General features: G+C 40.9%; 1 protein-coding gene across 1 annotated transcript; it reads right to left on the reverse strand.

The window, feature by feature from the left end:
• Positions 1–2,224: 2,224 nt before the first annotated feature.
• RND3 (Rho family GTPase 3) lies at positions 2,225–21,448 on the reverse strand. Its single transcript, XM_037523318.2, has 5 exons — positions 21,010–21,448; positions 20,419–20,506; positions 8,866–8,975; positions 6,034–6,168; positions 2,225–4,266 (listed from the first exon to the last, which is right to left on the reverse strand). The coding sequence occupies exons 1-5, from the start codon at positions 21,157–21,159 to the stop codon at positions 4,015–4,017; spliced, it is 735 nt and encodes a 244-aa protein (XP_037379215.1). The 5' UTR covers positions 21,160–21,448; the 3' UTR covers positions 2,225–4,014.
• Positions 21,449–22,933: the final 1,485 nt, after the last annotated feature.

Here is a 22,933-nt window from a genome sequence, read left to right on the forward strand (position 1 = left end):
TAAATGTAAGATTCTAAACCAATGGGATTGGTGACCTTGTAAGTAGAAGATCTCTGTCTGTCTCTCTTTCTCTCTCTCTCTCTCCATACACAAACACACACACACATATTGAAGGAAAGTCATGTGAACACACAGCAAGAAGGTGGCTGACTATAATCCAGAAAGAGAGATCTTACCAGGAGCCTAATTGGCAGACACCTTGATCTCAGATTTCCAACCTCCAGAACTATGAGAAATAAACTGACTATATAGCAAGTATAGACAAGTGCCAGACACATAGAAGATACTCAATAAACATGTGGTCAGTGGAAGAATGACAGAAATAGAAAAGGGGAGATTTAGAACGGAATGCCAATGACAAAATAAGTCATCATAAAGAGGATACGCGACTTTATGAGTTTCAGAAGTCTTAGGATATGAGGTGATCTTTTTAAATCCACTATTATCTAATAAAATATAATTCCCTGGGTTATTTCTAAATTTGCACTTAAGGTACATAACCTATAAGGCGAGAATCTTCCAAGCAACTATTTCCAAAAAAGACTAATAGAAGTGAGGCACAATGTCTTACTCAGAATTTGAAAATCACTTTGTAGTATTTAAAGAAGCATTAATCATGATCATTAATCAATAGAAAGGAATGTTCACAAAATGCTTAGAATGAATGTTTGCTGAAGCAAAAAGTCAGAGGAGAAAAGGAATGCATGCCCAGGGCTAAAACACTAACTTTTTCTTTTTGGTTTAACAAATTAAAGCCGCTGGTAAAAAAACAATTCACCGGAGGAGAACATGACTGTACAACCTATAAAATACTGCCAAAGTCAGCAGAACCTCAGCTGATTATTGCTGTTTTTTTTTTTTTTTTCTCTGCCTGTCATTGTTGAGAAACCAGTTTTGAATAAACCTGATTTAGATTACGATGCTTAGAAATTACTCAATACCAGAGATTAGGAAACTACTTTCATATCTTTTACTATTTGCCATCAAGAATGAGTTACAAATATTTTTGGTAATTTTCTGTGCCTTTTAAATTTTTAATAAGGCTATCCCAGAAGGTCATTGCTCTTCAATTTGTTCACTCATACTAGCTGTTCTGGCTTTTCCTGGTTTATGTTTCTGAGAAATATTTCCAAGCAAGTAACTATACCTCAAAGATTTCTAAAGTCGTTGGGAAAAAACCAAACAAACACAAGGATGCAATTTTAATATGAAGCAACTAAGCTGTGTAGAAAGAAGAGCTGAGATTTAAAGTCCCACATGGAATATCTTTGGATATTTATGTAAAACTTATGTAGAAAAGTTTTAGCTAAAGAAGGATAACGAACCAGGTTTATGGGGAGCGAGGCCTCTCTTGGTTCTAAACTATTCCATGCTTACTTTACATCTTTGAGATCACTGGGGAAGTTTTTTCTCTGTTTTGTGTTATTGTGCAATGTTACTACCATAAACAAGGCCATTTTCATTTTTTTTTTCTCCCTCCCCCCAATTGTTTCAATAGCTGGAGCCTAGCTCATCTACACAAGTGGCCTCTGTGACCAAGAACATGCAGGCAAGGTGGATGGCTGGGTTAGGCACTTAGGTAGGGACGCTAACTAAATCCACATCAGAATTAAACCTGTGACCCAACGCTGCATGGTACTGTTTTGTTACTGAAGAGTATGAGACATTTCCATACTTTCTCTAAGCTGATCCTAGGCAGTAGCTAACTTTGTCCATGAACAAATCAGTCTAACTATGCCCCATTTTCTTCTTGTGATATGAAATTATCATGAAAACTTTAAATATGCATGGGTTTATTTTTCCACCAAGAAACTAATACTATTGTCAGGGCCTCCCTGGTGGCACAGGCGGTTGAGTGCAGAGCTGTGAAACTGTCCGCAGCCTCTGCAGTGCCAGTTCGATCCCCGCTGGCTGCTGAGATACCCACATGGTGGGGGCAGACCTCTACTATCTCACCCGCTGCTCCCCTCAACAGTGCATTTTGGTTGGTCTGCCTGTTCTGCTCCCTGCTCTGTCTCTAGTGAATCCTCTCACCCTCCCGCACATCTGGCCTGTACCCCGGTTCTTGTATAAAAATAAATAAATAAATCTTAAAAAAAAAAAGAATCAAAGAATTCCAAAGTCTTCTTTTCAGGAAATGTTAGACCAGATTCTATAATCATCTCTGTTAAAGAATAAAACTAAATAGCTAAATCAGGAAGTAGATAATAAAAGAGAGATCGCATTTAGACAAAGACATGGTTACATTTTTATTTGAAGGAAAAAAAAGTATGTTTTAATAAATACTGCGGAAACAATGACCAAACAAACATACAAAGTGACTTCAACATTTAAAAAAATGCAACAAACGTTCTGCTTTATAACAGTTATAACTTATTTTCTTTTTACAATATTTAAATACAGAAAGCACTTGCCAGCTATTTTGTAATACTGCCCAAAGCATAATGCTGTATCAATCAAAGCATATTATGTTGGTAAAACCTCTGTATTTTTTGGGAAATGACTGGAATGGTATTTTCTTGCAGAGACAAAACAAAGTGCTTGTAAGACATAGAATTGAGTGTTGTAATTATCCTAACCTCCTCTCCTGCCACAATTTAATGGGAGCACAGCTTCAACACTTCAAAAATGAAGCTTTATCATTGGAAAGAAAGCTCGTTTTCAACAAGCGCCAACAATGAACAGGTCGGATCTGGTTTCTTCTCTGAAAGAAGCTCTGAAAGAATCTGGTCAAAAAATATCTGTAAACTATTTTAAACGCTGATTATTTTATGTAACAACAGCTATCAAGTATTAGACACAGGCATTGACTGAATCTGGTTAAGTGAGGTTTAACAATCACTCTCTAGAAATGCCCTAGTATAGTGTCAGGACTGACATTACCTAATTTTCCTCTAAGGATTTTCTAAAGCTTGGGTAAGAGGGTCCTTCTCTTATCAATGTTCCTTTAAAAAGAAAGTGAAATAAACCAACAGAACATGAGATGCTGCCAACTTTGGAGGAGTTTCATCCCAAAATAATAGTCCTTTTGCTTTGTATTTTGGTAGCTTAATTCCAGACAGCTTTACTCACACACTGTGCTTTCTGTTACTATTCCTTCATTCATTATCTCTTCAGTTGAAAACAGTACCTACATTATTTTTTCCCTTAGATCACTCTATGACGTCAAACCATGACACCGTTTATTTGACTTTGCATTTTTATCAACGATGGCAAAAAAATCACACACTCTCTTTTTCTAAATAGCGCACAAAAGTATTACATTGAGCAATTTACCACTTTTAAATGACAATCACAATGATGAACAGAACCATCAGACTGTATAAAAATCGACACTTTTTTCCTATTTGAGCTATTCAATCTTTGTAGTGCTGGTCTGCGTATCTTGCAACACTGCAAAAGCCTTTTTCTAGAACCATCTCACTCAGCTATCTTCAGGAAGGCAAGATTTCAAAGCCTCACAAACTTTTCCTCTGGATATCCCACGGGTCCTGATACAATTTCCATTTTAATGATGAGCTAGGAGGAAATTAGATCACATCCTCTAAAAAACTAAATGCTAAGGTCACAGTGCCAATTCCCCAATGAGGACGGTATATCAATATATACTTTTTGCAAAGGAGATTAAAACACTTAAAATTAAATCAAAGTAGAGATCCAGGAATAGATTGAAATGAAAACAAAAACACAAGCACCATTCAGGGCATTTTTTTTCTTCTGGGAGGTACTTGCATTCCTCCTTATTTACCTCCAGCCCATTTGAATCTCTCTTTTTTGGCATATTTTTCAAGTCACACTTCAAAACTCTTCAATGTATTCACTTCTCACCACTTGTTCTAACATGTCGAACTTAAGGACAGGATTCCAAAAAGATGAGCATCTCTTCAGATGCCTCCTAAACCTCCAGCATACGTGACTTTGGCTGCATACTTCGTTCAGACTTCACCTTTTTGCTTCGGTGTTGGTGTTTTTTTACATTAGATTTCCTTGTCCTCATGAAAGATAACCAGAGACTCACATCACAGTGCAACTCTTTGCTTTGTCCTTTCTTAAGTCCGTAGCAACTGCGGAGAGTTCTGGTCTGCTGGGCATGTGTGAAATCCGCTTTGTGGCCCTCTGTGATTTGTTCCGCTTAACGTTTTTATTTGTCTTGTTTACACATGCCAAGGTAGCAACGTGAAAAATGTCTCTGACGCTATTTTCTGACTGTAAAGCTGAGCATTCAATGTAAGTAGCAGCTCCAATCTGTTTTGCCATATTTGCCCCCTGAGAAGCAAAAGAAGGAATCGTAATCAGCAATAAGTCTTTGGGGAAAATTATAAAGTATCTTCTAATACTACATAATAATAATGCATTGCAAAGCATTTCTGATATATTTGCAACCGAATTTTCCAAGAATTATAGCAAAAAAGTCCGGTTTTGAATTTGAACTGTGTTATTATTTCATAAATTCTTATAGTCAACACCCAGTGTCTGATTACTATCACTCAGTAAATACTGCTTGACTGCTCACAGGTGCTAATAAAGGCTGATCCAGTTTTTATTGGCTCATCAGTAAATGAGAGGCCTGATCATCAAACAATTAGTATGAGGTGATTCAAAGATGTAAGAGAAGATCTAAGGAGGTGCTTCATCTTCACTATCAACTGTAACCAAGAGTCACTAGATACTTAGGTCTTCCAGGTCACAATAAAGTATAGAATTACCTAGAGATTCTTACTATTGGAAAAAAGTCAGTTGAAGATCATAACTGTAAATGTTGCATTTTCAACATGGTTCTGGCAAGGGAGATGGGCTCGAAGAACCCATTCCCCCTCATAGGACTCAATTCCTCTTTCTTAACTTTAAAGAGTACTCAAGACTAGTCTATAGACTGTACAAAAAACAGGAGTTGGGGATGGAATTTAGAATCAGTTTTGAAATGCATGTGATTATGTCTTAGGGTAAAAATAAATTGAGGGAAGGAACAATACTGTTATATACAATGATATTTATAACTTCAGCAGCACAAAATAAGTACTTTCAAAACATGGGCCATACAACCAGTATACACTATTATAAACACTGTGCATCAAAAAGAACTTACTTAAGTAACTAAAATTTTATTAATTATAAAATTAATTAATTATAAAATTTTATTAATAATAAAATTTTATTAAATTTTATTAATACAAGACAAAGAGGACTGCAGTACTTAAAATGATGATTAATAAATAGAATTCTATTTCATAATGAACTTTCTTTAGTATCTGGTGTAGGTTTCAAGAGAATGAACTTTTGAAGCCAACTCTCCTCTTTTCTAAGTACTTGGGGAAAATGCCAGCAGAAATGATGAACTTCTAAAAGATGGTTTTATGAAGTAGTCTATTTTACTGGCAACAGTCTATGTTAGTATTTTATTGCCACTGAGTGTAAAATAAGATTAAGTCTCTTAAACAGTATTACTGATTTTGACCACATTCTCTCTTAAATCTCTTTTACTTTAAACCCAGCGGGGGTTGCAGAGACACATAATGGTAGCATATGATCCACTGTCCTTGCTCTCAGTAATCAAATATCAGGTGACTACCCAACTGAATGACAAAGCATTTTACATTAAATTTTTTTCAAATTTGTCTTGTTTTATGCATGCACGCATGTTAATCCTTATATAATAAATCATTAAAAAATGTTGGAAAGATACTTGTGAGGCTCCTGCATCAAAATAACATCATGATTTCAAACTTTGCCCACATCACTTTGCTGTTCACACTGCAATCTTAACATTAATCTGAGCTATGGGTGGCCATGAAGAAGCTCAGGCCATGAAAGCACAGGATCCCTAAGGGCTGACTCCTTTACTGTGTGTACAGACGGCCACACTCTGGACATTTGATGCCCATGCTAAATCTAAGTAAAGGGTCTTACTTACACCTGCAGTTGGCACTGGTTAAACTTTTAGAAAAACAGCTTCTCCTCTTTATTATTATGAGTGATGTTTCATTTCTGTCATTCTTTTTAAAATCCACATTTGCATATTGACATCATACCTACCTGGTCATATGACACTGGTGTCTGCCTGTGATTCGAGAGCTCTACTAATGTACTAACATCTGTCCGGAGATCAGATTTGCAGCCAACCAAGAGCATTTTGGTGTTGGGGCAAAACTCCTGGATCTCACCTTTCCACTATGGGGAAAAAGAAGATGAAAAATTAACAAAATTCTGTCATCCATATAATGGAAAACAATTTCTCCACTGGCAGCATTGGAAATGGGTCTCAAAAAGGACTTAAAACAAATGTCAGTTCCGATAAAAAAGCAAACTGGCATTAAACTTCTATATAGATATTAAATTCTACTACTTTTTAAAGTGGATTCATTAGGGAATGCTCATTATGTTATTAAACATTTTCCCTCTCTGTGACTCATTATCTGTTCCTACTGCAAAACTCTTATTGAGTGTTGTCAACAATTTCTTAATTATTGGGCCATCTCTGAAAGATAAAAGTGCCTTAAGAATAATTATATATCCTGACGAGTGACTACATCCTTGGGTATGTTGAGTTGGTACTTCCCAGCATAGACGGCCGGGAATAACGCAGAGCCAAGACAAGCACAGGTATGCACTCATAGATCCAATCAAGAAAGATGAGTAGCTACCACGTGTTGAAATCTCTACTGAGATTTCAGAGACTGGAGACAATTAGTAAATAGAATATCCTGCCTTTAAGGAGCTTCTATTCACTGGTGTTTGAATCTACAGAGACCATGACGTTCGTGAAGGCCCATCTCCCGGGCTCTCAGGAAGGCATCTGGTCCTGTGGCTCACATATTCTTTGAATTCGTTTTAAGTTATAGAAGTTGTTAAATACTTCCATTTGTCCAATTTGGCTAACTATTTTGTGACATAACAAGAACTATTGGAACCTCCAGAAATCCCTGACAGGGAATTCCAATACTACTCTTAAAGGGTAACTGGGCAGCTTTTTGCGCCTGCATTTCCTCAAGCCTGAGATCAGTGCGGGAATTGGGAAATCAAAGTGTTCACAGAAGCACTCTGGCTATTGGAGAGGAGGGATCAGAGGGGCTGAGAGTGGGAAGTGATACCTCACTTGCCTCACTCACCAGTCCACGAATAAATGCTCTACTAACCATTATGGTGGTAAAGAGGTGATTAAGACATAACTGCACATTCCAGAAGGAATCCACAGAAGAGTGGGAATGATGAAGGCATATATATAATACTAGATAAGAGGTACATCCTGCAGGAGTAACTCAAAAGGCCCTACAAGAGACAACTCCAAGGGGTGCTTTAGGCAATGAACTCTATGTAGTCCACATCATATGCCAGTGGATTGAAAAGACATATGTACTTTTCATAAAAACCTAATTTATCATCTTCTCTACCTCCTTCTTTCCTTCCCTCCCTTTCTTTCCCCCTTCCCCCCTTCTTCCTTCTTTCTCCCTTCCTTCCAGAATTACTTAGAAGAAACGACCATGTGCTAGCAGGCTCTGGAATAAGAACTGGTAGATGATTTGTGAAAAAAAGAATAAGATCTGTCTTGCTTTAACTTATTCTAAATTCTTTGATATTCAAAGACTTAAAGGATTCAATTAATCAAGAGGAACCATAGCAGAGGTTATCACAAGCCTTAAACCTCACGTGAATGTAAAACACACCCATTAATATCTCTAAGGCCCTAAGTCACTATTCATTTGGTTTTAGAAGACAAAAACAAAATAAAACAGGAACAAGGCTTTTCATCATAAATTATGCATAACCCGGAGCACATCAAGTAAAAACTTGAGTAAATAAGCAATCTCTTTCATCTATAAATAAGCACTAGACATGTTGCTGTGTTGTTCTTCAGCTGTGTGATGACTTTGTCTTACCTCTGCATGTCTAGCAAATGTTTACAAGAACTGAAGACAGGAAAGGTGCATTCCTGCCTGTATCTGACAAACATTAGCATTATTTGTGTTAGATATACATTACTCAAAATTGAAAGGAGTTAAAGAATGAAAAAGAGCCTTTGATCTTTTAAGAACTTCTTGTTCATTAAACTGTTTTTGTTATGTTTAGTGAAGGTGTCTCACCTTCAAATCCTAATTTAATAATGACACAGAAAACAAGCAGCTAAATATGATAGGAAAATAAACATAAAAATACAAAATGCAAAGACACTGCCTTGCTCTCAACCACATCCTTGGTCTACCCCTGAAGGGAGCTCGATGAAGGTTTTGTCCAGGCTTTCAGAGTTTGATACCCCACAGTACTCAGGCCAGGATTGAGAAAACAGATTGTGGTTAACACATGCTTATCCACAAACAAGCATTTGCCTCTGTAACCATCTGAGGCTTCATCCTCGGTAGGTGGAGTCTTCTCCTTCCCTCTGACCTTCCCAGGACCTGTGACCCACCCTCTAGCAGGTTCTTGTCCTCTTGCCAGTTTCATTCAGAGCTTCCTCAAGTGGCTTTACCTACAGAATCTCATTCACCTTTGCCTCCAGAATCAGGTTATGTGTTACTTATAACATGTTCCACAATTACTGTTTTTATTAGTAACTGATATCTACCATATTTTACTTTGTAAGATGTCTGAACCATACTCCTATGCCCCTATATAAGTTTGGTCTCTGTTTCTAATACGTAACATCATTACTGAAACACAGCTTCTTTATTAAAACAACTATTATTGTGTTCACTTCAATATCTGATTGGGGCTAAATGTAAGCCTGCAAACTAAGGCTTAGTCTAGAGGGGGAAGGAAGGAATACATGTTTGACAAGAGTCACATACAATCACTTTAGCTCCCAGCCAACCGCAAGTTCCTATTTTATACATCAGCCAATACTGAACTGTGTCATCAATCCCCAGCACTTACCTTTTTTAGGACACTGTCCAGAGTCTCTGGTCTACTGATGTCAAAACAAATCAGCACTGCGTCTGAGTCTGGGTAAGAAAGGGGCCGGACGTTGTCATAGTAAGGAGAACCTGAGAAGAAAAAAAGATATGTTTTTAGATGAAAATCCCCTTTGTCATCCATTAACCTGGCCTTTTGAGTTAAAACCTTTAACCATCTCATGGAGCCTCATCCCCACCTCCTCTAACTCAAACAAAAGCTTGGTAGTGATGCATTTCTTTCTACTGGAAGTCAAATGAAGCCTCACTTGTGGCTGACTTGAATTTAAAAAGAAAAGCCAGGAACTTAAGTTGAAATCCGCTTAGTTCCAAGAGCAAAACTCAAGGATTTCTGGGTAAAGTGTGGCAGCCCCTGAAAATCCACCTCCAACACTGAGGGAGTGGGCAGGGTAGCTGTAGGCCTCTGTAGCTCCAATCCTTCATTCATAAAATGAAGTGATAACAGTACTAATCTGGTATTATAAGCCCAGACTGTGCCTGGCATTAGATAAGGGGCCAGTAAGTACTGACCGTGACTGTGATTGTATGGTTGATCTTAAAAGCTGAGTGTTAGCAAGCACAATAAAGGAAGTTACATGTTGGGGAAGACACCAAAACTCAAGATCACTCTGATAGCAGGACAATCATGACTGGGAGAGGAAGGAAAAGAATAGGTTTAGCTAGGCAAAAAGAAGTACGAAAAACCACTGCCCTATTTCACAGTGACAAGTTAGGATAAGTCAATGAACTTTGGGCTTGCTTATTTAAACCTGTCCCCAAATTTCATATAGACTCTAATAAATGCCATATCTATCATGTCACTTTCTACACAGTCCCGTTTCTGATAGTAACACTCAGACATGATCCAAGAAACTTAGTCTGAATTAAGTTCAGAGTACATTAAAGACTCAGTCAATTAATTTAGCCACAGAATCTTCTAGTTGTTTAGGAAGTCTCTTCTATCCTTTTAAGAATTACAAAGAATTATATGAGATTATTAGAAAATGGTGTGACTATAAAAGTAAATGCAGCTTGCTAGTAATATTTGTATTTTTAAAAATCACTTTTAGTATACTGACATATCACAAGTATAAGATGAAAATCATTTATATATACCTAGTATATTCACATGTGTATATATAAGATATATTCTGGACTAGAAAAGTAAATCTAAAACAAAATATGGATATCACCTTTCTTTTTAGCTAGAAGACAAATGATAAACCAAAACCTCAATAGTCAAACCCAAGAAGAGAAAAAGATTAAAGAAGGTTTTAAAATAATCTTTTACTTTTCTATCAAAATGAAAATTTTCAGGGTTAGTTAGTGTGTATCACATTCTATTCACACAGTATATTCTAGGCCCCTAATATTCACCATAGAACCTTTTCTATGTCTGCTTTGGTGATGTAGTAGATGGAGTAGCCTTTTTAATAACTGCTTTAGAGATGGAGAGTGAAAAATTCCAGTCAGGTGTGTCTACCAAGCAAAGAAGGAATGTTCTGGAATCAGGAAGAAAAGTGTGAACAAGAACTGACAATCTAAACCAGCAGCTCCTTGATCCACACCTGGAATGAAGACCCTAACGTTGCAGAGGATAACTGGAAACTATTTTCCAAAAGGTTTAAGAGTTTAGAGTTAAAAAATATCAAGTTACCTTAAATATTAACAGTATTAGAACAAGGCTGTTTCTGAAAATGACAAGCTGTGTCTGCCTTTTCCATTACCAAAAGAAATCTGAGGTGGAGGGCCTCCCTGGTGGCGCAGCGGTTGAGCGCTGGGTTGCGAAGCTGCCCGCAGCCTCTGCAGCGCCGGTTCGATCCCGGCCACTGGCGAGGGTCCCACATGGCGCGCAGACCTCTCCTGCCTCCCACTGCTCCCCTCAGCAGTGTACTTCTGTCCTTCTGCCTGCTCTGCTCCCCGCTCTGGCTCTGGTGAATTCTCTCACCCTCCCGAGCTTCTGACTGTACCCAGTGCTTGTATAAATTAAAAAAAAAAAAAAAATCTGAGGTGGAGAGAAAATAATCTAAAAATGTTTAAGAGGCACCAGGAATTAGTTGGCTTATCACTCACCGCATGTGGATATACTGATATCTTCATATTCATTGTGGCAAGGCCTGACCTTTGGATTATAATCTCTTATTTCTGTGTCCAAAGTCTAACTTTTACACAGCTTTGCTGTAAACATTAGGGAAACTCTTTCTAAACAGGAAGTCAGAAAATTCCAGATTCAGGGGTGAAAATCCAAAGACCCAAAGATTTCCAAAGCTCTCCAAAGCTAGCAAAAGATGACCTGATCCCAAATAAACCAGATCGGCACTACAATTAGGATTATCAGAAAGCTAAGTAGACTTCAGAAAGCTTCTTTCTTGGAAATCAGATAACGATCTTGCTGTGGAAATATTTTCTTGTCTCAATCAGACCTGAAATTCAGAAGACAGGCTTCTTGGGGCACCTTGTTCCTTAGGATGTGACAAGAAGATTCACTGCTAATCTCAGCTATAAGGCTACTCTAAGAAACAATGAAGGCCATCTTTTTCAAATCCAAAATTGAGGAAAGGGGCCTCCCCGGTGGCGCAGCGGTTGAGCGCTGGGTTGCGAAGCTGCCCGCAGCCTGTGCAGCGCTGGTTTGATCCCCGGCTGCTCCCCGGCCACTGGAGGAGGGTCCCACATGGCGCGCAGACCTCTCCTGCCGCCCGCTGCTCCCCTCAGCAGTGTACTTCGGTCCTTCTGCCTGCTCTGCTCCCCGCTCTGGCTCTGGTGTATTCTCTCACCTCCCGCGCTTCTGACTGTACCCAGTGCTTGTATAAGTAAGTAAATAAATGTTTAAAAAAACAAAATTGAAGAAAGACAATTGGAAAGCCGAAAAGACACTATGATAGAGTGATTAACATAAAGAATACCAGGAAAATCCAGAAGAATGCTTCCAATGTTTAGACATTAAGTTCATCACATGACTACAAATGCTTACTCTCCCCATCCTGCCTATGTTCTGGGTTTCCCTTCTCTATCCTTTTACGGCCATAATGGGGATCTGGATTTGTTTTCAAACCTCTTCCCCAGGAGGAGAACCCTACTTACTATAATCAATCTAGCAATCTTCTGTTCTTTGAAGTTATATCCAAATATGTGCAAAATTTAGACCTGCCTGACTTTAAAATGAAACAGAGTTTGCAACTTAAACCAAAATTACAGGTTTGTTTCTGCTTTTGTTTTTATATAGTTTATTATTCTGAATGAAACACATATGTAATATAAAGGTTCATGATAGATCTTGCTTGTTTAGGTGGAGAGTTACATTTTTAAGAGCTTTAACAGGATCTAATTATGAATGCCATTTGACCCCTCCTATTACTTTCACTAATAAACAGCACTTTAGATCAACAAGAGTGACCAGAGGTAGTAATAAAACTGACCCTTATGTTTATTAGTTATACGCATCACTAGTTTAGCCACTAATTACCAAAAAAAATTGTCATTAAAAATAAGATCATTTATTCTTTCTATTTTTTGACAGAACAGAAGCATTTTAGTTACAGAAAGAGCTATTATTTACATTTTTTCATTGTCAAAAAAAAAAGAAAAAAAACACAACTGAAACAGCATTTTCAGATGGTACAGAACTATGCTACCTGAAAAGTCTAACAATGACCATCCCAGAACGTCCAGGGAAAAAAATCCTGTGCAACTTTACAGTGTGCACATTGTGTTTAAGCATTTTTAATTCTTCCCTATAAAGCCCAATATTGCACAAAGGAAAGAAAGCAAAGCTAAGAGTGCATGGTGTAATTGCAGATACGGTGGGGTAACTCATGAGGCAAGAAAAAAATTAAGAATTCCAGAAATTCCCCTGTAAAGGGAGAAGCCAACGAACACCAAAGAAAGGAGGTGAAATTAATCTGATGAAACAGGAACAAAACCCGACCCTAACTCTTACAGTCTTCCAGACAACTCTAAAAACATTCTGTTAAGTCAAACAGTAAAAAAAAAAAAAAAAAAAGAACTCTGATAGGTATTTGAGAAGGTACAAGTGCAAAGCTTTCAGAATAGCACTAAACACAACACAAAAAGAGCTGAACACTTTTTATTGTGTGGGAAATTATGGACTTCAATTGCTGTATCAAGAGGTGCTGACGTGCACAAAGCATGTGCTCTAGCTCCAAGAATGCACTGCAACTAGACTCAGCTGTCTGAGCCTACCAGGTACTGAGCTTTGGTGGTCAAATTGAACTCTCAGCCCATGGAACAAGATTCATGCACATGGGCATTGTCAGATGCATCATTTTTCTGATACTGTATGAAATCGTAAGCACACAGCATGATTTCCAGGATCCTTTCTAATGAACCTAGTAGACCACCATCAAAGGGGAAACCGCAGGAAACTCCATAGTGGAAACCACATCACATATGCAAAGTGTGTGCAAAAAAAAAAAAAAAAAAAATCAAAGATCAAGAGCTTTCCTGTGATGTCAACAGATTTGTCCTCATTTGGGGTTCTCTGTGTTCCTAAACTTCAGCAAACGTCAGCAAAGTTCTAAAAGGCTTTTTGAAATTTCAGGATTACCCATCTTTGTCTTCAAGATCATTAATTCTGGGTGAGAGCAATATTTCCAACTCGAGAATAGTCACAAAGTGCCTCACCCAGAAACTAAGTCTGTAGCCACATACCTGCCTGCTTAAGTCATCCGTTCACAAAGATAGAACGTACCATATATGTACATAACCAAATGTATATGTAGGACGATTCATACCCAAAAGGGAGGCTTTATGGAACCCTTTTGCAAAACCAGTCCAAACACTGAGAGGCTTTACAAGAGATTGAGAACTGAAAACTCACTCAACTAGGATATTTCATAAATGCAACTATTTTTACTTGAACCTTAAATTGAAAACCTTCCTTTTGCCCCCAAAAGAAATTACTAGCAAGAACAATAAAATTGGGAATGGGGCATATTATGAGCAGAGAAAATATGCCAACTTTGTTTAGTTTTAGTGACCACCTAGAGGACATCTGTACCAAGCATGAGACTAATGACCTGTCCAATCATTACAAGATTCCATTTCCTCATGCCATCTCCACTCAGAGGGAAAGCTTCATATTAGTAATGATCTCAAGAATGTGGATCAAGCCTGGGCAGAACTTTTGTGTGTGGCTTAACAGAAGACTCCTTGAACTCTTTTTCTAAGTAGTCAGCACTGCACACATCATGCCCACAAATCAGCAACAACCATTCCCAGAAAGGATTATTTGCTTGTTTCTTCTATAGGTTCAGATTGAAATTTGGGGGCATAGCTGTGTTGCTATGAAAACTGAATCAATATTTTCAATTTTGGGGGACAATGTAAGTACATAAAGTCATAGGGACATAAAGTCAGAGAAAGAAATATGATTGCTATTCTTCAGTTTTAAATGAAGCTTTAGCCTTAAACTCCTGAACTCATTGATACACTTTTAAAAAAAGAATCAAACATTTTATTTAAAATGGAACCATGGTACATCACAGAAATTTAGGCATAAGAGTACAGATGTCTAGTTTTCTAAAAATTACATTATTATTCCATAGACTGAAGATTTTATGTTTCATATAGTGCTCAAAGAATTTGATTCCTTGGAGCAAATCCAGGGAGTATGATCACTTTTCTACATACTAAATCATCACAATCATTTTTCAAAACCGATGTGCACAACTTTTGAGGCAGCTGACGTCCTAGGGGGATTCTGAGTGAAGTTGCCAAAATATAGTAACTGGGGAGACATTTAAAGGACATCAGAAAATGGCAGAGGCACAACTAATTCCTCTGCCACAGCCCAGGATTACGAGTAAACTGGAGAAATTATCCGCCCTTGGTGTCACATCTACATGCAAAAGAACTGGATTAATGAGAAAACATCTGGCTATTTCAGGTAGCACCAGAATGACCAATGCAGATGCCTCACTGAAATGTGCAACCTAGCAAGAAATCAGATTGGAAAAAAAAAATCATTAAATGGGATTAAAATTTAAAAATAAAATTTAAAACTAAATACTTTTTTAATTAATAGTTTAGTAGAACTTGTTGCATTATTGGCCATTCTCTAAATGCACTTTTATGTCTTGCTCATTAAAGCTACTATCTGACTTGTTTTCATGTCTCTTAAAGTCTCAGAGTGAAAAAAAATTTGAGTTGAGGCCAATTTTGAAACTCTAAGTTCCCAGGGATCATCACTACTGTATGATCTAACTGGTTTACTGCAATTTTGCCCTTGGTAGTTTCATCAAAGCACCCACACTTCTTTCTGCTTCTTTGTAAATGCTCCCCCTCTCCCTTTCTTAAACAAAGTTAATTTAAGTTAGGATTCTTCAACTTTCAGAATCTCATTTTCGCTGATAGCCATTAAACCCAAGCATGTTTCGTAGTGGGAGGAATGTTAAAGACTTCTGCAAAACTGAGTTAATTTCTAGAGATAAAGAAATGGAACCCACTTCTAGGAGTAATAAGTCACAGTCAGCGGGTTTGAGCAAATCCTGTGACCTGCAACTCTGCAACTCTTGCTGCTGGGTGAATCAAGCTTCCGAGACTCCACCTTTCTGCAAACAAGTACTTTGTAGCAAAGATAAGTCTGTGAGGACCTTGAGGGTAGGAGCTGTTCTTGCCCTGCTTTGCAGGTTCCAGCCCTGCACACACATACAGCCTCCTCCATTGAGTGGTCCCACACAGAATGCCTTAAAAAGTATTTACTGGTTTTATAATCATTTCTACTTATCTTGCCTAGATATGTTAATTTACATGTTAAGTCACGCAAACAAATGTAAACAGTGATCTCTTTTGAAGATGATCTTTTCTGTATCCCCAACATTTCTATTCCTGTTGAGAAATATTTCAACAGAGCACTCTGTACCAAGTCCAGTCCACAAACTTTGATACAAACAAATAATAAAGATGGATTTAAGTGTTTGTTGAGGCATTTGTCCTCAAAGTCAGGCCATGCGAAATTAAGATTTTTTTCTCTCTTTCCCTTTCCTTCAAATATAATATTTAAAGAATACCACATTCTTTGCCAATAATGCTAAACGCTAACACAGAAAGTGCTAACTTTAGCAATCATGGCTTCTAAAAGCAGCTTGTATCATGACAAAATTCCAAAGAGTGTTCATGAGGCAATAGCATAGTTATTGAAGGGAATTTTAGCAGCTGAATTGAGAATTTTAAAAGTAATAATATGCCTTAAATAAAACGTGCATTAACTTGCCTTGGTTAAAAGCTGGCATAAATGATTATTACTCCCTAAATCACATGTGCTGAAATTACACTGCAATCAAATCACTTAGGGAAAGATATGGCGATCCTTAAATGACTAAGATTCTATTATTAGTAGGCAGTTGGCTTCATGCTACAAATTGCTTCTATGCTTGGCAAATGTGGCACGTTCTGAAGCACAGACATTAGACCTAGTTTGGTATTACTTATAGCTTTAAAATGTTGAAGCCATCAGCCATGGTTTCCCAAAAGTTCATTGAATGCCTTTGAAAATCATTAGGAACATTTCTGCAAATATTAATAAAAATGCTCACTTCATGAATGCAAAGGGAATACTTCTTAGTAACATCAAGAAATTAAAAATCCATGTCTAAAGACTCCTTTTAGAAATCCCCCCTTCTACAGGATTCACAGGACAGTAGTTAAAAGATTTTACTTACTTTTTTTTTGGGGGGGGGGGCAAGGGAGGAGAGCTGGAGTAAATAAGATGCTATAAAAAACCAAAGTGTCAGTGTGGCTGCAATCACTGGTGTGTGCATTGACATTGGGGAATGGGAAGGGAATATTTCCTTCCTACTCAGATGAACTTGGAAGATGTATCAACACTAGGCTACCTAGTAAGAGAAATATACCAGGTGGAATAGTTTTAATTAACAGTGCATCTCTGTGAGAGACCTAACCCAGAGGATCAGGCACCATAAGTGCAGAAAGATGGGAAGGAGAGAGAACAGGAGAATGGAAGAACAGTTAAGTTACTGTGACTCAAAAAGTGGGGAGTTTCCTTTTCTCTTGGTGCAAAAAGACCTCACATAACCTATATCCACTTGATGTTTCCTCCCATATCTAAGTTGACAGTTATGTCATTGCATGAACGTCTTTAATTCTGGGGGAACAAGTAGACTCCTTATGAGCAGCTCTCCAAGTACAGAGGTAGATAAGAGAAGAACTGCTTGTTTTGTATGCTTGCACCTCTGTTAGGAGGCTAAAAGGACGTGAACGTTATCCTTTTATGTCACCTCTTCCCTAATGTCACTTTCCTCATCTCTTTCCTCATTTTCTCCCCTATCAACCTCTAACTTTCACAAAGTCTAAGAGGGAAAATCTGACATATAGGACTTTACAGACTTGGCTTGGATCTTCTCTCCAGAGGTAAACTGATAGTAACTGGAAGAAAATAAATGTGTCAAGAGGCATTAGGCATATGCAAACATTTCACCAACTGAACTAAACAAACGTTTTCATGGGCAAAGAAAATACCAAACATTTCTCAAAAAATAATCCTGTTCTGAAACTTGTGACGAAAAACTTGAGCAAGGTAAATGATGAAGATGCTTGAAATAATTAGTTGCTGATGCAACTCACTCTATTTTACTCATGAATGACAAACAATTTCTGAAGGAAACAGTCCACTCAGGATTTCAGCAGTGCTCGGCGCTGTGTATAATTAACCCACATTTTACCTCACAAACAACAAAACAGGATTCTAGATGATTCCCTTCTGCCTTTTTTCCATCTACATAAATCTAAATTTGAATTAGGATTTCATTATTGAATAATCCTGCATCATGATATTTTCTTAATCATCATTTTCCAAACTTTTATATTGTAGTTAAATATGCATAGGTTTTGTTTCATTAAATAAAAATGCAAGTGATTGTTTCACTCCAGACTTCATTTCAGGTGATTTTCATTTTGATGAAAGGCAAGGTGTATAAAGTTGCCATTCTTTGTGCACAGGTAGTTCAGTATAATAAATGTCAGGGATGTGCTCATCTCCTTGGAAACTATGCATATGATTATTCACTTGTTTACTCAACAGATTTTATTGGGTGACTACTGTGTGCAAGGCATGATGTTATGTGCAGAGACTACAAACTGTCAAATTTTTATTAAGCACTTGAAATTATCTTAAGTGATATTTATCTGCACGTGGAAAGGACAGACCGCAAATAACTGCCCACATCTGGTTTGTTTTCTAGCCTTTGAAAAAACAATGCTCCTGTTCGCTCTTTTAAAAAAACTAATTTTAGCCCTTTGGGCTCCTAATCTAAAATCTCCTTTGGTGCTACTTGAAGCTAAAGACAGGGGACGTATGACCTAGCATTCCTAGGAATCCATCCATTATCCCTCACTACCCAGGTGAGTCTCCTTCCTAAACCACCAGGAAGCAGTGGCTCCATTCAGAACCTGCTTTGCTTTGTGGTGAAAACCCCAGCATGGGATGCCAGGTCTACTGGGACTAAGAGCTGAGCCAATTAATATCCTGGGAAACAATAAGACTGCCTGTCCCATGTACTAAAGCCAAGAAGTATACAGCCAGGAGAGATCTGCACATTATCTAGCCCTGCATCCTCTTTACAGATGAAAATGAGACTCAAGGAAGTAGGGGATTTGCACACAGAAATCTGTGGTAACCAGTAGGAAAACTCTAAACACAGCTTTGTGTTAACGACTGGATCAGACTCACAGACAGATCCCACACCCAAATATTTCTTGTCATGTATTGGGTACAAACATGACTGGGTGGATTGGGGAGCAAGGGGCAAGTACTCGTGCTAATTATTGGTTCCAGACCAGCTCTCCAACCACTAGGTAAAAAGGCCATGCTTTGTTTGGGAATTGGAACCCATTACGTGCTAGCCTATGTAAGAATTCTAAGGATAGGAACTACTAAAATAAGAAAAGTCTACAATTCACCTCTTCCCTCTAGCTGTGAGTCTGTGTGTGCGACCCGCCTCCCCACCCCCTCCACCCCCCGCCCAGTGCAAAACATGGCCAGATCCTGGAACCGCGGCCGTTGGAGAGGCTGGAGAAAGAGCCTGACTCTCCCAGGGAAAACAGAATCAGCTCTTTTCACTGCAGCGCTCAGAGAATCTGGCACCAACCGTGAGAGGCGCTCGTGCGAGACTTCTCGCTTGCCTTTGTGCAGGAACTGCCTCTGGCGGCACCGTCAGTCTGGTCTCCTCCCAGTGCTTTCTAATCCCGTTTCCCTGGGGGCGCCAGAGGTTAAAGTCATGGGTTGTGAGATGTTCCAACAGCCCAGAAGCACCTCCACCAGGCCACTCCCAGGTGAGCGCAGCTCCACCTCTGGGTCTCCCCGCCTGACAGCAAAACCTGCGTGTCGGCACTTGCACGCTCCTCCCGGCTAGTTTCACCCAGGATTTGGCTCGATTCACCAGCAGCAGCCTTGCACCCCGCTCAGCTCTCACACTTAAGCTCAGGACCCTGCCTTCCCGGTGGCTCCTCCCCCTCCAGAGGCGATCCTCTTCTCGAAAACGTCTCAAGCCTTGGCCCCGGGAACCAGTGACAGGGGCGGCGGGTGCCTAGGTCCGGGCCCTAGATTCCAGGTGGTGCCCCCCAACCACACCGCGCTTGACCCTACCCTACCCTAATAGTCACGCGCCCCAAACATTCGCGCCCGCGGGGTCCTCGGCCCTTCCTGCCACCGAGTGCAAGGTGGGTGTGTGGGCGCGTGGGAAGGAGATACCCCGACCTTGAACCGCAGACCCTTGAAAATAATTCACTAAGATGCTAATAATTCAAATGGACGCAAAGATCAAAGGCGAACAGCTCGGCCCAGGGCCTCGTGGGCCGGCGGAGGGTGTTGCAAGATGGGTCTGGACGGAATGGCGGGGTGGGGGCGGGGAGGGCGGGGAGCAGCGTGATCACCCCGGCCTGGGGAGCGCCGACTCGTAGGTCGGCACCCAGGCGGCGCAGGCGGCCGGCAGCGCGGCGAGGCCGCGACCACGCGGTGGGTGCAGCCCGCGCCGCGGGCGCATTCCTGACAGTAGGCGTCACGTTACTCTCCCTTCAAATGCGGAATCTGCACGTAACTGCGTCGTCGCTTCGGGGATTTTCTCCCGCTTCCCGGCACCCCGCCGCGCTCCCGCCTCCCCGCCAGCCAGCGGGGTAGGTGCCGGAGGGGCGCCCACTGCGAGCCGGCGGCCCCGGGCGGCGCGCGCATCCCCCAGGCGCGCCCCCAGGCGGTCCAGGCACCTTGCCCACGAGGGGCTCCGAACGTGGGGTCACCCTGCGGACACACAGCGCCCTTCTCGCCCCACTTGCCGTTCCCCATCCCCACTGACGTCCCGGTCCTCAGCCAAAAAAGACGAAATTTTCACTCAGCAGGGACCGAGGGAATCCCTCGGAAGAGGCAAAGTTAACGGAGGGAGCGGAGCTCCGGCGGCGCCCTGAGGGGCGCTGAGAGCGTGCCAGGCGCGGGGTCCCCACGCCCGGGCGCAACCCCGCGAGGCTGGAAACCCGCCCCGAGCGCCACGCGGTCGGATGACTCTCTTACCCGAAGTGTCCCACAGGCTCAACTCTATTCTTTGTGTGTCGATTTCAAAACTGGCCGTGTAATTCTCAAACACTGTTGGGACGTAATTCTAGCAAACAGAATGGGCAGGAGGAGAGAGGCAAAGAGGTTATCTTAAAATGCACGACACCCATAGAACACCCTCTGAAAATCGCCTCCCCATCCCTCTATTAAAAAAAAAAAAACAACAACACGCAAATACCAAATAACACGCTAGACATGTAGAACCTTTCCGAAGCCCCTTCTGACTCCCGCATTCTCCCTACTAGCCTCTCTAAGCAGCTAGCACCCCGAATCTCCCACCCCAAATGTTCTGTGCACTTGACCGAACAAGTTTCTGAAGCGAAGAGCAGAATGTGCCGGCGTGTCCCAGCCCCTGAACGCTTCCAGCCCACTTTCCCTTTCCGAGCAATCTAAGGGGGTGGGGTGGGGTGGGGGGAGTAGTAAAGGGTGAGAAATAGGACTCTAAAAATTGGAAAAGGAGTGAAGGAGGAAAAGCAAGAGGAACCCCTCCTCGAGAAAGCAGATCCCCAGGCCGTGCCCTCCTTGAAGCCCGGGCCCCTCCACACTCACCTCGGGGAAACAGTCTTTGGCGAAGACGTGCAGCAGCGCGGTTTTCCCACACTGACTGTCTCCCACCACTACTATCTTGCATTTCACGTTCTGATTAGGATCCATGATAGATTTACTGGATAATTTCTGACTGGCTCTTCTCTCCTTCATTGATCTTGCCTTATTTTCTCTTGGAACAGGAATTTTCTCTTTAGAGGAAAAAATATATATATTTCGCTATATGTATCTATAAAGCAGATATAAAAATAAATCGCAAGGCTGGTGGGAACCCCTGAAGCGCAGCGCAGACCGGGAGAGCTGGAGGAGCCGGCTTGTGACTCCCCTCCAACAAGTTTTATGCCTGACTCCACGCCGCGCTCCCCAAGTCCAATTCTGATCCGACTGCTTTGTTTCACGCTCTCTGCGCGGCTTTATACGCCCGGCCTTCCAATCCTCTTCTTTCTCAATGAGAGGAGAAAACTGATCCGCCTCCTCCCCTTTTATGGAGCCTGGGAGCCAGCGCTGTCTCGTTACTTGTGGAAAATGTAAACAGCGCGCCCTCTAGGGTGGCCGAGCGGGATCTCCAGACCGAGGCCCTGGGTCTGCTCCAGGACGCTTTGCTGATGGGTGGGGCTAGAAGGAGGTGAGAAGCGGAATGTGCATATTGATTTTTACTACAATTCCTTTAAAAGCGTTTTAATAGTGGCTTGATCTACAAAAGCCTCACAAGCACATATTAAGCAAAAACATTGCTCACCCAAATTAAAAGCCATAAAGTGTCAGCAGCAAATACTGGGTGGGGAAGGGTTAAGTGTTTGTATTTTTTTTTTTTTTTTTTTTAGAAAATGTCTTGTATCAGGTATATAGGCCACTGGACTATAGTTAAACCAAGGTTTTCAGGGCGAGAACTGATTTACCTGGCTCGCAGCCATAGACTGACTACGAAAACCTGTCAATTTCAATAATCTAGGAGGCGGCAGAAGGGTTGAGGAGTAGGATGAAGAGGTGAGAGCAAAGAAGAAAGAAAAGTGGAAAATGAGAAAAGCCACTGAAATTCAATCTTACTGCACTTGGGACCCAAACACCAAGGTCCGCGCACTGCCCCACTTGCAGTGAGGATATTAGGTTAGGATTCTGATCCTTCCTTTAATTCCTCTGTCTTTATATCCCACACCTACCTGGAAGCAAAGTGCCCTAGACTAAGCGTAGAAAACACGAGTATTTTTAGCTGAAAAATACAGGTACAGTCCTCCACTCACTTTCTATCCCTAGTCTACATTCATCCCTTTACCCATCCACCCCAAAAGTCTTAGAGGAGTACAAATGACGCATCATTTTTTTTTCCTCTTGTCTCAATGGCACAGTTCTTTTCTTTTCTTTTCTTTTCTTTTCTAGATTTATTTATTTATTTATACAAGCACTGGGTACAGTCAGAAGTGTGGGAGGGTAAGAGAATTCACCAGAGTCAGAGCGGAGAGCAGAGCAGGCAGACTGACGAAGTACCTTACTGAGGGGAGCAGCGGGCGGCAGGAGAGGTCTGCGTGCCATGTGGGACCCTAACCCGGTAGCCGGGGATCGAACCGGCGCTGCAAAGGCTGAGGGCAGCTTCGCAGCCTAGCGCTCAACTGCTGCGCCACCGGGGGAGGCCTGGCACAGTTCTTTTCTGATCTTCATCTACTGTGCTGAAAATGGTCAGGAGGTCTTCAATTATTAAATTGTAGTAAGATTGGCCAAAATCAATGTATCGGCTCCCCTATGGAGGAGTCTAGATGAAAAACCAGAAAGTTCAGTGTGGGACTGAAAAGGCACGATAAAGGTGGTTAAAAGCATGAAGGTGGAACCTCCCTGGTGGCTACGGCCAAGGAGCTAACCAACATGGTGCAGCAGACCTCTCCTGTTTTGCCCACTGCTCCCCTCAGCAATGTATTTCAGTAGATCTGCCTGT

This window comes from Talpa occidentalis, unplaced genomic scaffold, assembly GCF_014898055.3.
Source record: "Talpa occidentalis isolate TD23 unplaced genomic scaffold, MPIMG_talOcc4v2.1 talOcc4.3, whole genome shotgun sequence".
NCBI classification, from domain to species: Eukaryota; Metazoa; Chordata; class Mammalia; order Eulipotyphla; family Talpidae; genus Talpa; species Talpa occidentalis.

Coding starts and splice junctions, on each gene's coding strand:
- RND3 (XM_037523318.2), bottom strand. CDS start 21,159: ATGAAGGAGAGAAGAGCCAGTCAGAAATTATCCAGTAAATCTATCATG. Junction 8,976..20,418: donor GAGCCTGTGGGACACTTCGG/GTAAGAGAGTCA, acceptor TTTTCTTCTCAG/GTTCTCCTTACTATGACAAC. Junction 6,169..8,865: donor TGGACAGTGTCCTAAAAAAG/GTAAGTGCTGGG, acceptor TTTTCCCCATAG/TGGAAAGGTGAGATCCAGGA.